Here is a 16,019-nt window from a genome sequence, read left to right on the forward strand (position 1 = left end):
AATGCAGAGCCTTTATTAAACTGGCATGACGCTATGATATCCCTGGCCTATGATTTCAGTACATCAGCCATCCCGTGCGTTGAGAACTCAACCCATTGACAATAGTAATTATCTAATATGGACACTCTAGAGGCCCAAAAGCTGCACATGGGTGGTGACTAAATCTGGACAAATGCTTCGACATGGGCATGTTCAATAGTCAGATCACTGTGAACAGTATGCAAATACTATGTAACAAGGCAATTGCAGTGTTGCACCAAGTGGTGTATTGTCACCGACGACCAGGATTAAGAATATATGCTTTCATATATAAGCTGAAACAGCTCTTGCGATGGCAGGAAAATATGGATGGATTGGTGGGGAGTACCGATGACGTAGAGGACCAAGCCGAATTTGTTCATACTACTACCAGTAGGATGCAGTACTGTTACAAGCGATACCATCTTCTAAAGAAATAATGAGGGAGAAGCTATCTAGGGTCGCCTTCTGCTTACATATATATCCTAGCCACCTGCTTGTTTATTCTTTAGTTGTTTGTCTGTTGAGTCATGCCATTGTGGATAACTTGCCTAAAGTGGTATTCTGGCGAATACTTGGGCCGCCATATCCAACATCTTCTGCACGAGAATTTTATTACAGGTAATCCCACTGGAGGAGGCAAGCATCAAACAGGGATATGATAGCTCCACTCTGGATTTCCGGTCAAGTACTAGTACGTAAGTAGTGGGAGGTCTTGGGTCAAGTATAGAGTACAATAAACACGATCTTGCTGTTCTGATAGCAGACCATCGTCAATATTTGCGTACTGTCTTTCCGGATATACTAAGTATTAGGACAAGATCAACAATGACAGGTCTATGAGCAGTCTACTTAAGACTCTTACGGAGTTCGGGAGATAGAACACACTGTTATCGACCAAAATATCACGTGGTGATAATGCACAGTACACAGATGGTGACCCTGATGACTAAGCTCTAACCGAGTAACTAACTAGTTAGTTACTAGTTAGTGGGTGGAGAGAGCGGCAAACAAAAACTTGAGTCTTAACAAAATCTTCACATCACACACCACCATTCGCATCCAAGTCGATGTCCAGCTTTAATGTTGATCTGGAAGGCGGCCAAGAAATTTCAAGACTGCAAATCAAGGTCCTCAATGTGTCCAGACTATTGCACGAAAACAGCGACGAGCCTGTGTTCATGCAAGACGCCATCATGTTACGGTATATTGCAACTACACAACCCAGCTGTCTCAAGTCTATGCGGTCTATGAATCTATTTGGACAAATTGATTGCGAGACTATTACCACGGACCCTTCATTGAGGGACGGTCTTCACATGCCATGTCTTGTGGCTGTGCTTTTGACTGGAGCTGGGTTGTAAGGATCCATCTCGAGTTCCTATTTTCAGTTGCTAGAGGAAAGTACAGGGCCTTCATAGTTCATGTTGCTCGCGTTATATTTCATACGAGAGCATGACTCCTTGCGCACCTACAGTATACGGTTAAGAATATATATCTGGATGTACATAAACTGCTCAACATCAATGAGTTTCTATACTAAACGCAAATAGTAGTAGCTATTCATCCTTACAACTTACTCCTTGCTTCATCGATGACCTTAACAACCACTTTACCCCAGGTTTCCCTTCCTCCAAGCGCTTGCAATGCTCTGGGTACACTCTCTAGCCCCACAAAACTTTCATCCTTAAAAGCTGTCCCCTTAAATTTGCCTTGAGCCACAAGGTCAAAGATCCCATTCCAAACAGTGCCCACGGTACCCTTCTCAAACTTGGCATACTGCCCCCAATGCAGCCCCACAATGCTCACATTTTTCAGAAGCACCCGATTCAGCGCGACCTTCTCGATCTTGCCCGCTGCGAAACCAATAACTAGTAGGCGTGCATTCCATGCGACACATTTCAAACTGGCATCGATCATACCCACAGGATCATAAACAATGTCCACACCTGCCTTCCCATTGCCAGCTCGATGTTGCGCACACAGCTTCTTCACTTCTTCAGGCCAGTCCGTATTTCGGTAGTCGATGACATGATCAGCCCCGAACTCTCGTGCAATCTGCCTTTTGCGTTCTGTGCCAGCCGTCGCTATTACCGTCGCGCCTTTACCCTTCGCAATCTGCACGGCAGCTAATCCGACCCCACCGGCGGCAGCATGGACGAGGACCCAATCTCCTGGCTGCACGTTTGCTCGGTGCACTAAACCGCCGTACGAGGTAGGTGCCGTGACGAAGAGTCCAGCTGCATCTTCAAAACTCCATCCATCTGGGACAGGGAGTAGAGTATGCTCAGGGGCGAGGATGTGGGTAGCGTAGGCCCCTTGTGTGGCGCCGAAGACACGATCACCGACTTTAAAACGCGCTTGCAAGGCGGATTTGGACGTTGGCACGGCTAGAACAGTTCCGGCAAACTCAGCACCTCCGATCCACGGGAGTGGAGGTTGGTGTTGGTATTTGCCTTGTATCTGAAGGAGATCGAAGAAGTTGGTACCCGCTGAGTGAATCTCAATTAGGTAGTCACTAGGGGATGGGGATGGGGTAGGGAGTGTAATGATTTGTAGATCCAGAGGCCCCTTTTCAAACTCGATCAGCAACGAATCCATGATCAAAAATTACCTGGTAGATAACCATTCGCTTACCTTAACATATTCTTTGACCTGAATAGCACGCATATTGATGGATGATTGGGAACAGTGCAATGACGATGATATACGTTAGGTTAAGTCCTTTAGAGGAATGGGAATGGCAGCCAGTGGATTCAATGAGAAATTCAGCAGTGAGCTTTAATGGAATTCTAGGAATAACGAAGTTTGTTCTGCAGCGAGGAATAAGTTTACAGAGGAGCACTAAAAGTTGAGTAGCTGTCCCCGCGTCCTGAGATGTGCCGAGGTCCATTGTCGGATAAGACGATTTGACCTCCTTGAACGGTGTAAATGATTACCTCATACTCCTCACTAGCCCTTCTGCAGGTGTGCAAATGAACCTTCGTGTTCATCAATGAAGGACATATATACGTCTGATACAGATACAAAAATTGAAGCTCTAAGTTCTAACATTGATGAAACCGAATCCCAATCCCCGGATTCCGAATTAGCAAACAGTAATAGTTTCGAATGGCTAAAAGAACAGGTATGCAAATGGACACCTTAACTCCTTCTTTGCTCATGGATATCAAATAATACACCTCTGATCCTGTAGTACCTGCCGTTGCGCCAAGGATCTCATGGCCTGCTGAGATCATGCAGCTTCATTATTCACCATACCACCGCCGTAAACGAAAATTCCACCATTTTCTTCTCCGAATTCCATATACACATAGACAAATCAAGACCATCAAAAGAAGGGAGGGGGGGGGGGGATGGAGAAAATGGAGAAAAAGGAAAAATTCATGCATGGTAACACATTATCCAAGACGTCTTGGAATAGTACAGTGAGTACTATATGTTTTATGAATGCAAAAACAGAAGCAGACCGACAATCAATGCCGAGAGAAGTATATAGATATAGATTGTTTTGCTTAATAAGGAAATGTCGGCGCACACATCACAGGATGTCCACTGGGGAAAATGGGGGAATGAGTTACTGGTCCAACCGGAAAGTGATTGGATAACTTGGTAGGGAGTGATGTCTTCTCTTGCTGCCCTGTCTTTTGGTTGGCCCTCAAGTGACCGCCAGCGGTACCAGGGCTATAGGGAACAGGTATGCTGTGGAGAGATAGCTTCCTCGCGTCATGTGGGTCGAACACCTGCTCATGCGAGAATGAGCACCCTGGGGAAGGGGGTGAATATAGCCGATGAGGAGGGTGTGGAGATACCATCTGCATTGCTGGATCGATGGGGGGGCTCAGAGGTGGGGCTGTGTAGTATGGCATTGATGAAGGGTGAGCACCAGCCTCTAGATGTATCGGATACCACTGAGGTACAACCCAACTGATGGGCGCTGTCGCTGCGGTCGTCGGGGTTGTCATGCATGAGCCTGTCGTCACCGCATAATGAGAGTTTTGGAACGAACCCATCGAAGATGTCGAGTCAAGTATAACGCCATCTATTAGAGGCGAGGTATTGGATGATGGCTCGAAGGAGTTGGACATAACTACCACAGAAGAATCCCTATCATGAGCCCAGGCGTTGGAAGCATTCTGGTTGTTGAAAGATCCTGTGGTAGGGAAATCATGATGCATATATGTTCCATCGCCCATGTAGAGGTCTGATTCGGAAGAGGACAATACAGTATCTGGTTTCTGTGTCGAATACAACTGGGTCTTAGGAGAAATTGGAGTTTCGGCCTTTGGTGACCCTGCCTCGTGGCTACTGCTATCTCCATTGACGTTCTGTTGGTCATCTTGAGACTTCTTCCGAGTCTGCCGTGAGGGTTTGGTAACACGCCATTTCTTTAATCTACTCCGCAGCTGAGTCTCACTGGTAGCGATTGTCAGAGAATTAGATTAACCGTACACAGGAGCAGTTTCTTAGAATAGCTCACCTTGGGTTAAAATCATCGGATCGGATTTGTTTAATGACTTGTTTGAGAGGCCATTCTTCGTCCTTGTATAGCTTGGCGATCAAGGCTTTCTTCCTCTCCCACACGTCTGATGGGATTGTGTTCTTCATCTCCAATTCTCTTTTTTAGCCTATTTGCAGACCGGCCAGTTGGTTGAAAGAGCGTACAGAGAATGGACTGTGATAGGGTGACACGGAAGACAATAGGTTGTATAGTCAATGTAGGAAGTAAGCGAGGACTCTGAGCTAGAAGCAATGATAGGAATAAAAGCGGAAATACTTTATATGGAGAGGAAACTGTTATACTCTAATGGAGGAGATCGGGGGATCTAAGGTATAAGTACAGGACAACAAGTGTATCACTGGTAGATCCTAGTGGGTGAGTTACTAGTAGGAACCACCATAAGCGCATGCACCACTCCAACCAGCAGCACGCCATGAGGAGAAGTGGATAAGACGAGGTATGGGATTGAGAAGCTCGTGCCCATTGAGCAGTTCATTCGGGGAGAAGGGAGATCTACCCAGCATGACAATGCCCAGGGAACAACATCACCCACAAGTGGATCACTTTCTTTAGTCTGGTGGGGCTTGTAGCTCGGTCACTCGGGTTTTTAGTTGCTGGGGATGGTACTTCCAGTGCCTCGGGTCCTGTCATTCAGTCTTTCAGTAATCTTTTCGTCCTTAGTATCGTTGATAAGTTATTAACCAGGAGCGCCGAATCAGCTTGACCCATTTAAATTACTTGAGTAATTTCCATGCTCCTGGTTTCCAAAGTAAGCTTTTTCTGTCGATCATTTTGGGAAGTGTTCCGGGTTGGAGTAACCATGTTCAACTTCTGCTACTAACCACATCCCACCCCAGCACTTGCCTATGCGTGTATCTATGTTGTCCTAGGTCAGACGCTGTGTAATTACAAAATAAATAAATAAATACAATATGGATATCATCACGGTAAACCCATTATCCACCTTTCAGTAGGTCACTTCTTTTTTTCTTGCGAATGTGTCAATGGTATGTTATTTGATCGATGTGCCAATTACCCTTTTTTATTGTGGTATCGCCCCATCTCTTCGAGTCACATCTAAATGTCTCATTGGGCTGCCTAGTCATTTCCCGTCAATAGTTCCATCCGACGGGATGTAGGTGCACCTAGTAGTACCTGGTAGTACCCCCGGAACAGTCAATGAATTCTTACCTCCTGTTTGTTCACATTAAGATGGTTCCTTCATTTGCCCCCTCCTTAGGACTTTATTTTATTTTCACGTCTATTATTATTATTATTTTTTACCAGTTCCAAAAAACCAAACAAGTCCAAAAATACATACGTTAGGTGAGGGCAGAAGAGTAGTACTCCACCGAATGTAGAAATTCAAATCAAAGTCACTCGCTGGCCAGGCTCATGGGACGATCCTCCCAGACTAACCAGATCCAGTCTACTCCGGTTAAGCCTCTACGGAGTACGGAGTAAGGGGGTGATCCCTCCATCTTGTGTTCACAGTGGGGAGACTAAGCCCAACCAAACGCTTGGCGCAGTCATGGAGCTGCCTATTCAGGAATAGGTGCGGATCCTCCAGGTTGGTTGGTGATAGATGTTAGTGCTGGAAGTAGAACCTCCTACCAAGTAAACCTTTACCAGTGCATGCCGGAATACATGGAACAGTTGTAGCACGTGGGTACCGTATTAGTGTGTATTCATCTAAAGCCCATCCAGTAAGGTTAAATACAGACTACAGTACCCCGTACCTACTTTATAAGTTTGCTTGTACAGACTGTGGTGTAAAGACGAAGAAAGTCAATCTACATGCCTGAGTCGCGGGATATGTTCCATGCTCTTCCGTACTCATGTTATGGTGTCTGCTACTCCTAAGGGCCCATTGTTCATGACCTACCAATCAAACCCTTCATAATTATGACACTGGCTGGTTACCAACTAACTGTGTCGATAGACTTGACGATTGGCCGCCTCAACCATAGATTATCCTTCCATGGGTGATACTTGGAGAAGGTCATTGATGGAATGGTTCTGGATGGAACGTTCTTGACTCCTCACTTTAGTTCTAACAAAACCATGTGGCTTGACTGCCTGATCATCCCTGCATTAGGCTGCTTTAATAACAATGGCAGTATCTGAGCCAGAAGAGAAATGGTTGCGAGGCATGACTGCTGATAAATTCCAAGGGAATATACGAAGTATATGCAAATGATAATCCTTTAATCTCCTCTACCAATATGATGGATCGTAGATACCAGTAAATACTAGGCTTATTATCGTCAATGTCTTAAATTTGGTTGGGTTGAGGCTCGAATTAATGTAATATACCATTCATTCATTCTCTCTCTTATTTTTACCGATGCTGCCCCGTAAAAAAGATCAAGTGACCAATTCCCGGCGGCTGATCGGAAGACAAACCAAGGAACCGTAGCGCGCAAATTAACTCTGCGCGCACCGTTGAACAGTGACCATTACCTCACTACAATGTGGACACTTTTTTATGGAGTAAAAAGTGAGAAAAAAAAGTTTACATTAGAAAATCGGAGGTTTACTTCCGATAAAAGTTTACGACGACACAATACACCGTCAACATATCGGCGACCGAAGAAGATAGTGGAAACTAAGGCAAAGAAAAAAGGAAAATGCAAACATACAAAACGGATTGATCTCATCCACCAACCTACGCACTATCGATGATGCTGGCAGGAAGCGAAAAGGAATAGTGCTGTGACTAGGCTATCTAGCTCCTGACAGAAGTGGGGACTCCGGAGAGGGATGGACTGCAGAGTGCCAAAGTGAACAGCGCGCGGGCAGAACGCAGCTAGACTTACCCCTCCAAGGCTCAATATAAGGGGAGAAAAACATACATGCCCAGCCGTTTGTCTGAAGTGGAGTCGTGCGAACCCCCTAACAATGCCTAATCGATCTGGGAAAATGACGATCAATCTCTCGTCAGTAGAACAACTCCTGGCTGATCTTCCCCAAGGTCCTCAGTAGTACTCGCTGCAGGATTCATCCGAGCCGGCTGCCTAAGTGGGAACAGCCCCAGTCAGTCAATATGATTTGATAGAGGCCTTCTAGCCTTTTCCCACGTTGCAATACGCAGTATCCCAAAACACGCCTGACCTAGCCTGATCTGCAACAAGGTGATTGATTGCCTCGGCCTAATACTATAGCATGAAGGCCTTTTCGTCTTCAACTTGACGTAATCTCCGATATTATTCGTGAAACACGGAGAGATACTGCGAGGTCTCATCTAATGCAGGGGAGATGAAATACTCGCTATACTGTAGCAGACTAACCTAGCATTTCGAGCGAAATATTGTATTCACACCTCCTTCCATGGCTGGGTTGAACCCGTAGAATGTCCCTCGCGCAATGCTTCGCCGCATATATGTAGAACAGTAAGTTACCAAGCTGATCTCACCAGTATTACATCATATCCATTGAATACAGTAAGCAGACTTGGGGAGAACCAGTCATACAGGTGTACTAGCGCACTTATCACCCTCATCATCAGGCGGATGATCCTCACACATGTGTGCCGTGGCTAACTGGATTAGATGGACACTTTAGAGTGTCATATGCTGCAAGATTGGCAGATATGGAAGCAGAACATCCCTTACACTAAGTCGGGTGCGACCCCTGATATGTAAGTACTGAGACCCGGATGATTGGCTCGGGAAACTGGCCGAATGAGCCATGCTTTGACATAGCCTGAGACGATGGACAGATCTTCTTGCTGCCATTGTACATCATCCACTGATTTACTTTGTATGACTTGAGTTGACTAGGACATCCCTTTTGCATGGGGATGGAGCATTGAAGCATAACTACTCACATTGTTATCTGCTATGTTAGCTTCATCTCTTTCCTTTTTCCAGGTGAACGATATCGGAGAAACGGCAAATTCACTGCGCTGTACTCCGCAACGGGGATACATATATGTACATACACAATATGTGTGTACATACAGTAATATACAGACCGACACTGTATCTGTAAGGTAAATCTGTCAACTTTATCAGTCAATTGCAACCAGGATTAGTTGATTTGCCTTAGGTGACCGGCATCGGTAGCCGGCACCGAGGATCATACCCGTGTGATTTGCGACCGTTTCCAAGGAACATCAACCCCTTGCCTTTCGGAGGCCATACTCAATAGGTCAAGTAGCACCGAGGTCCTAAGTTTGAAGGAAATACTCTACTAAGGTACGGGAGTATCTTCAAGAGAATAACCATTTACTGGCACCCACGTGGGTGATTGAATTTCGGGTTGTAGAAATCTAATAATGTCAACTTTCCTTTATGAGGTTACCATGGATGTACGTACTACTAGAAGATACATACTTCAAACCTTCACTGACCGGGGATATTTTGTTTTGCTTTTCTTTTTCTTTTTCTGGGTTGTGCCGAATAAATTCCGCAGCAATGGCATGGACTCCGAAATAACATAACCTTCGACCGTTTCAAGCCAGATGGTAATGGTCGCACTGACCGTTAGTTCATACACTGTAGGCTCTCCCCTCCTTTCCATTCGGTCTATCGTACTACTATACTAGGTATGTAGGTCGGCCGAAGGATTCACATCCGCAGATCATGGTAGGCCTCAAGTCCCAACCAGACCAGCTACTACGTAGCCAGCGATATAGAGTTCAATCGCCAGTTCCAGTTGGTTCAGGGCTAACGGTCTTCGCGTGCCAGCTAAACCCACTAAGCCCACAGCCGTAAGCAGCACTCAAAAGGAGAACACAGAGACTGAGCCATCATTACCCGAATGAGCGTCGTGAACTTGTCGAAGCTCAAGCTCTAGTGAAAAGAAGTCTCTGGATCTGTACACTTCTCCGAAACGGCCGAACTTCTTCCCCTAGGACAGAAAAATGGCCGCTGTTCCCCTTAGCTCTCTGTAATCCCGGGTTTACACACCTGGTCCGGGTGTTCCTCGCCCTCCGTGGAGGTGATCGATGTTCCTCTCTACCTCCATGCTACTTCAGGTCCAGCCCTTCAGAGTCTGATGATTGATCAGTGGGGCGTTGTGAAACATGAATTGGAGACAACCGTTGCTCTCAGCGCTCCTCCTTGGAATCGACTCCAACATGATTCCGTGGTTCAACCAGATTTAGACTCCAGCCTACCAATGCCCGTATTCAGCGGATTTCCTAGTCGTCTCGGCAATTCTGCCTGCGAGGAATCCCGTCAGCCAAATATGGACCAGGCTATCTATCCCATTCGCTTTGCCTGTTATGAAACCTAACTTGGATTGAATCAGATTAGAATACGTTCTCAAACCTGGGCCATGCCCGGAGAGACTATTTTTGCCCAGCCAGAGTCTCATCTTCCTTTCACCCAGTAGCACTACATCCGAATCATTCCGAGCCTGAAGGTAGTCTGTCTCTTCAAGTGGATATGTTTCATGATGTTGCGCATAAACTTTCACTTCGCCTGAGCGATTTATCAGGACCTAGCGGTAGTATGATTGACAACCTATAGCATCATCCACGGCACATCTCCTACCATGTCTAAGCACTCTTGCGGTAACTAGTAGTAGCTGCCTTAAAACCAGGGAGTGAACTGTTACCTCACTCTAGACCGTGTTAGAGAAGACCCCTTTTCGGCTAGTCCTTCACACTCTACCATTGATGGAACGATGGAATGCAATCCCCCTTTACTGAAACAAACTATGTGGTGATCCTGCATCATCATCGCAATTCATGATCATATATAGTAGTACAAATTTACACTTGGTATCCCAACATCTAGGCAAACATCAAAGTGAAGAGCAAGTGAAGAGTATAGTAGCAAAACGCACATAGATGTAACATTAGATCCACTACCCACCTGTTCATTGAATCCAAACATAGAAAGACAGAGAAAGAAAGGAAACATCTACAGGTCAATAGCTATAATAGCAATGTTAATCTTTTCTCTTCCATGGCGGACGCCTTCCAAACTCCAGCCAGTAATCCTTCTTTCGCCTCTCGGTCATCCATCGAGTCCAAGAAGGAGCTAGAACTAAGTCAAATACACAAGATTTAGCAATCAATTGCAAGTACAATTACATTGGACGCCTCGGTCCTTATACTCCTCGTAGGAAACACTATCGTGATCATAAGGAACTCTTTGTCATCCTAGCGACGTCTTTTGCGAAGACGATGTTCCTTGCCCTTCTTAGACCTCTTCTTACTCTTATCCGGGGGCAGAACGAGCGGTTCATCCTTCAAGTTCCATTCCATAAAGCGTAAGAGATAGTCATCGATGTGAGCAGTCTGTGGCTCAGCATCTACAGATTCGTCCGCATCAGGTCCAGGAGTTCCAAGTTCATCGCTGGCTGCTAGTGGGGTTCCAACCTGGGTCTGGGCAGGTGTTTGAGCGGGTGTACCGAGAGAGGCACTCCGGTCTTCAAAGTCACCGTCGTCTGCATGCTCCAGCTCCTTTTGGGCATTCTTTGCTGCGTCAATGTCTTCTTTGTCTTCTGCCTGTTCGAATACGCGAGAACTGCTAGATACTCGGTTCTCGAGGACGCGGTCCATTGCCGCGCTGGCCTCATCCTGATCCTCCAGCATCTCCTCGTTATCAATCACCTCGCGAACATCCAGCTTGGCAAAGTAATCTGTGGTAAACTCGCCCTCTTGGATGACGACGTCGTCTAGCATCCTCTTCTGGTTCGCCTTACGGAGGATATTGGATTCAATGGTATATTCGGAGACGAACCGGTAGATGTGAACATCGCGGGTTTGCCCAATACGGTGACACCGATCCTGGCACTGTTTATCCATTGCCGGGTTCCAATCGAGATCGTAGAAAATCACTGTGTCAGCACCCGTCAGGTTAATACCTAATCCACCAGATCGACTGGACAGAATGAAGGCGAGAATGCGACTGTCATTGTTGAACCTGTCTGTAAGAATCTGGCGCTGCTCGACTTTAGTGGTACCGTCTAATCGGAGGTATCGATGCCCATGGATGTTGAGGAACTGCTCTAATATATCGAGCATCTTAGTCATTTGCGTAAAAATTAGCGCCCGATGGCCTCCAGCCTTAAGATCTCGAAGTAATTTGTCGAGCCTTTGTAGTTTACCACAGTCGTATTGCAGTAGTCTCTTGTCTGGGAACGCGATAGAAAGCCGCATTTGAGCTTCGTGAAACGGATCGTAAGGCGGGAATATCTCCCTTTTGGTTAAATGCCGGGTCTTAATCGGAGTTAGAGCGGCCTCGGTAATTCCAGCGGCGACCACAGCAGGGGTGACACAAGCAAATCGCTGAACATAGCCATCCATTACATGTGAACGTTCCTTGATAGACAGAATCAACGAGGCAAGAACAGATGACCGACTGGACAACCAGTCTGCCAGTGACCGCTTCCGCAATGGACCGTTGGACGTCGGCCGCTGTTTGCTGTCTGCCGTGAGGAATTCAATGAGAGTATTTCCATACACAGGACGACGACCGTGCCGCTTCGACTCGAAATACAGGCATCGTTCCAACTCCGCCATCCTCCTCTTCCTACAGTCATTCTCTAATACATCCAGTGTAGACTGTATAGTTGAACCGTTGAAGTTCATGTCCCAGTTAGTCCTGTGGTACTGCTGTTCGCGAAGCACATTAAAAGGACCATAAGCCATGAGTCTCGTACTATCATCAGCCAGTCTTCGGGATATATCTTCCCTCGAGATAGGGACCAAATTAAGAAAATCCAAATCAAGTCTGTCGAGCGGGTGGTCAAAGAGAAGTCGTCGGCGAATGAGAAGTTCTTTAATCTCAAATTCGGTAGCTACAGAACGTGACATTGCAAAGGATGTCGATATCGGCCGAGTTTCAAACAGATCCGGATGGTTGCAGACTTTCCGTAGCTGCATTAAACAATTAATGATAGATAGATAGTTCCCGGAAGCGAGAGTCTCTTTAGTCTGTGCTCTGGACATGAAACCATCATAGAGAAACCGTTGCCGCTTCGAGAGCCTGCAATATATGACATGTTCGTATTTTGCCGGCATCTGCTTCTCGACATCGGCTTTAAGACGGCGTAATATATAAGGCCTCAGAACAGTATGAAGTTTGGTGACGACTTGCTTTGCTTCATCATCCATCGTCTCTCGGCCATGTTCAAGGATTTGCTCTACCGGGCGTCGAAACCACTCCGAGAAATTCCTGAGATCTGCGAACCCCTCAATGCCCGTCTCATCGCCATCAGACGGCATCAAAAAAAACAGGAGCGACCAAAGTTCTGTTAGGTTATTTTGAAGCGGCGTACCGGTAAGTAGAAGTCGTGCCCTTGTCCTAAACGTTAGCAATGCCTGCCACCTCTGCGAGCGAAAATTCTTGATGTTATGCGCTTCATCGAGAATCATATAATGCCAATTTCTTCTTTTGAGAACCTGCTGATCTTGCAGGACTAACTGATACGAAGTGATTAGAACATTCCAGCTCGTGTCATCCATCCAGCCCCTACGTTTCTGTCGCCGCTCTTCTTGGTTGCCGTAGTAAGTCATGATTTTGAAACCCGGGCACCACTTCTTGAACTCCATTTCCCAATTAAGGATCACGCTTGTAGGTACAACAACAAGGTGTGGTCCCCATACTTCGTGCTCCACAGCCAGATGTGCGAGCAAAGCGATAGTCTGAATAGTCTTGCCAAGACCCATTTCATCAGCTAGGATGCCATTAATATGGTTCGTATATAAACCAGCAAGCCAGTCCAGCCCAAAATGTTGGTATTCTCGCAAGGTTCCTCGGAGTAGATGCGGAATGGGCGTCTTCAACCCTGGAGCGGGCGATTCGCTGGGCTGCGCGGGTTTCTCTCCCGGTGCATCGTAAGATGACACAGACTCTGGGTCGGAAGGTTTCGTAGCAAGTGTTCCTGGAGATGCTTCACTAGAAGGCTCTCCACTCTGATAAGTTTCGCGCTGGTCTCGCTCCATGTCGCCTGAGGGCTCTGTGGGAGTATTTCCGTTCTGGATATTCGAGGTACCTGAATTACCAAGAATAGATGCATCCGTCATTTCAGCATCTGTATCCTTGATGTCAGTCAGAACGTTGTCGACCATAGTAGAGTCTTTGGCAGCATCAAGGGGTGTCGAGTCTAACTGTGCTGGTCCATTAGGCACCAGGGAAACTTCATCTGGGTCTTCTAGGTCCTCCTCCTCGGATGCGATCTTCCCATTGGCGCCATCGCCTACAACGTCGTCATCAGAATTCTCGTCGTCATCAGCCTGAGGATCGTTGGTATTGAAAAGGGAGTCTTTCGCAGAAAAGAATCCCAGCAACCCTGGGCTATCATCACTCTCCTCATTAGAGTCGGAGCCATTTGAATCCTCGTCCTCTTCGCTTTCGCCCATATCATCATCCATATCTGTAGACACTTCGTCGCTATCATCCATGAGCACTGGGTCGACATCTTCGAGTTGAACTTTCTGGGGTGACAGCTCCGCTAAAGGTACGTTGGCATCCCCCCCATTATCTGCGAGATGACCAACCTGGGAGGTATTGGTATTTCTCGACGAAGCCGTGTCATCAGAAGCGTGAGACTCGTGATCCGAATCATCATTGAGTGAAGAAAGGTTGGCATACTTTGACCGAAGCTCTTCTGCTGTTAGACCCTCATCGTCATCGATAACAATTTCATCTTCGCTTCCGGATTCCGTAGATGACATATTGCTTTCATTATCTGAGCCATCCTCAGAGGAATCGTCCGTTTCACCTCCTTCCTCATCGCTAGATTCTAGTGCCTCACTTCCCGTTTCTCCAAGGATTTCCATTCGTCTTTTCTCGAAGAGCATAGTGGACTGCTTTATTGCACGATCCAAGGCTTGCTGGTCTTCTGCTTTCCGTTCCTCCTCCCAGCGTGCCAGGCGCATCCTATCTACGTCTGCGCGAGCCAGGTCGAACATCTTCTGGAGGTCCTTGGCTAACTGTTTACGCTTTCCACGCATCTCCTCTTGCTGTTCCCGAAGTATGTCCTCTGGATCCTTGTTGCGTTTCCTCCACGCATCAGCACACCATTGAGCGAAAAGCTTTGCCGTATGGCGATGGCGTCTATGTTCTTGGTCAAGAAGTTTCTTGAAGTACAACGCGTGCGCCACAAGATGGTCCTGGTGCGTATATTGGGAGAGTGGTTCGTCTTGCTGCTCTGGCAAGTAAGCAGAACATACGTCTGGGCTAAGAAGACCGCCAGGCTCAATTGCTGTAGATATTCGACACCTCCTCCTTGCCTCCTCGAGCGCCTCTGATGGCGTGATAACTGCGTCATCTCGTACCCTTCCTTCCTCACTCTCGAGCCACTGTTTGAACGAGTCATACTTCCGAGGGTTCAAAATGTGGGAAGGGTGCTGGATACTGATAGATGGCCTTCTAACTTTGATTCGCAGCCTAGGGATTCGCAGCCCCCCATCTCCATCATGTTCAATATCTTTGACCCTTTTCCCAAAGTCGCTCGTTTCACCTGTCGCCTGAGCCGGAGAACTGTTAAGAGTTACGTTGGAAGTTCGAAGGAAGGCTGTTGAAGTACCAGAGCTTCGTGACCTCGTCCGTGCATTGGATTCCTTGGAGACCGGAGACTGTGAGATACGTTGTTGGCTTCCAGCTATCCCTCTCATTGACAGGCGTCTAGGAGATCCGCTGACTGCTGTTGTGCCGCTAGCAGGCTTTCCATTCGTGTCTAAGCGCGATGGAGTCATCAACACTGACGGCGACGACGCAAAGGTCTTTCCACCACCCAAAGCATTTTTACCTATTGATTGCTTCTGCGCTGCTCGTGTATGTCTTTTGTCTGAAGGGGGTTGCAGCTCGAGGGGTAGCGCATTGACTCTCGAAGACTTGCGTCTGCCATCCTGAATGAAGGATGTTGGTCCATCAACGCCAGCTTTTTTCCAGGGGGGCGATGCCGGCCTCGAGCTTGAGCGACGAGAAGTAGCCGATCCTGTAAGTCTCCGCTTCTTTGATGGCGGTCCTTCCGTAGTATCGGTTGTGACCTCGTCTTCGTTGACCTCTGCAAGGATCGAGTCGCGATTCGTAGGATCAACGAATGTTTGGGACGCAGACAATTCGGTAGGGGCAGGTCCTATTTCGGGGGTCACGCGTTCATCTTGATGTGAAATGCCATTCGGGCTGCCGTTTTGCATGTCTTGTAACCACTGAGACAGGGGCCCTCTTCACAGCTGACCCCGGTTTTCCCAACGAGGACACGGTTGAAATAGGGAAGATTGGCATCAACGTGTAGCTATAAGTGATTTGGAATGCCACAATAAATTTGGCATAGTTATCGACACTGTAGCGCGATTACGGAGAGATAAACAACTCGGGAAAAGAGAATGGGTGAAGAAGTGGTTTTTTTCATATTGTGACGAAGAGTACAGAGCGACGTGTATGTAAGCGCGCCCGCGGAACCAAGCACTGAATTGATGCCTGAGGCATAAAATACATGACCTTTGCCGCAAACCTCCAATTAATCCGAACCCCGTCATCGTCACTTTCACTTCATCTTTTGGTCTAGTGAGCCTTTCACCCCTCCCTTTGCC

General features: G+C 47.1%; 3 protein-coding genes across 3 annotated transcripts; all 3 read right to left on the minus strand.

Moving 5' to 3' along the window:
• Positions 1 to 1,587: 1,587 nt before the first annotated feature.
• On the minus strand, positions 1,588 to 2,688 carry ABOM_008098 (NADPH:quinone oxidoreductase family protein; the record flags this gene model as incomplete). Its single annotated transcript, XM_022535227.1, has 2 exons — positions 1,588 to 2,589; positions 2,656 to 2,688. The coding sequence occupies 2 exons, from the start codon at positions 2,686 to 2,688 to the stop codon at positions 1,588 to 1,590; spliced, it is 1,035 nt and encodes a 344-aa protein (XP_022386944.1).
• An 845-nt stretch (positions 2,689 to 3,533) lies between these two features.
• On the minus strand, positions 3,534 to 4,626 carry ABOM_008099 (Clr5 domain-containing protein; the record flags this gene model as incomplete). The annotated part of the gene is made up of 2 exons (XM_022535228.1): positions 3,534 to 4,434; positions 4,499 to 4,626. 2 exons carry the CDS (start codon positions 4,624 to 4,626, stop codon positions 3,534 to 3,536), a joined length of 1,029 nt encoding a protein of 342 aa, XP_022386945.1.
• A 6,008-nt stretch (positions 4,627 to 10,634) lies between these two features.
• On the minus strand, positions 10,635 to 15,623 carry swr1 (putative SNF2 family helicase/ATPase (Swr1); the record flags this gene model as incomplete). The annotated part of the gene is made up of 1 exon (XM_022535229.1): positions 10,635 to 15,623. One exon carries the CDS (start codon positions 15,621 to 15,623, stop codon positions 10,635 to 10,637), a length of 4,989 nt encoding a protein of 1,662 aa, XP_022386941.1.
• Positions 15,624 to 16,019: the final 396 nt, after the last annotated feature.

The sequence above is a fragment of the Aspergillus bombycis genome, assembly GCF_001792695.1.
Source record: "Aspergillus bombycis strain NRRL26010 chromosome Unknown contig00074, whole genome shotgun sequence".
Classification (NCBI taxonomy): Eukaryota; Fungi; Ascomycota; class Eurotiomycetes; order Eurotiales; family Aspergillaceae; genus Aspergillus; species Aspergillus bombycis.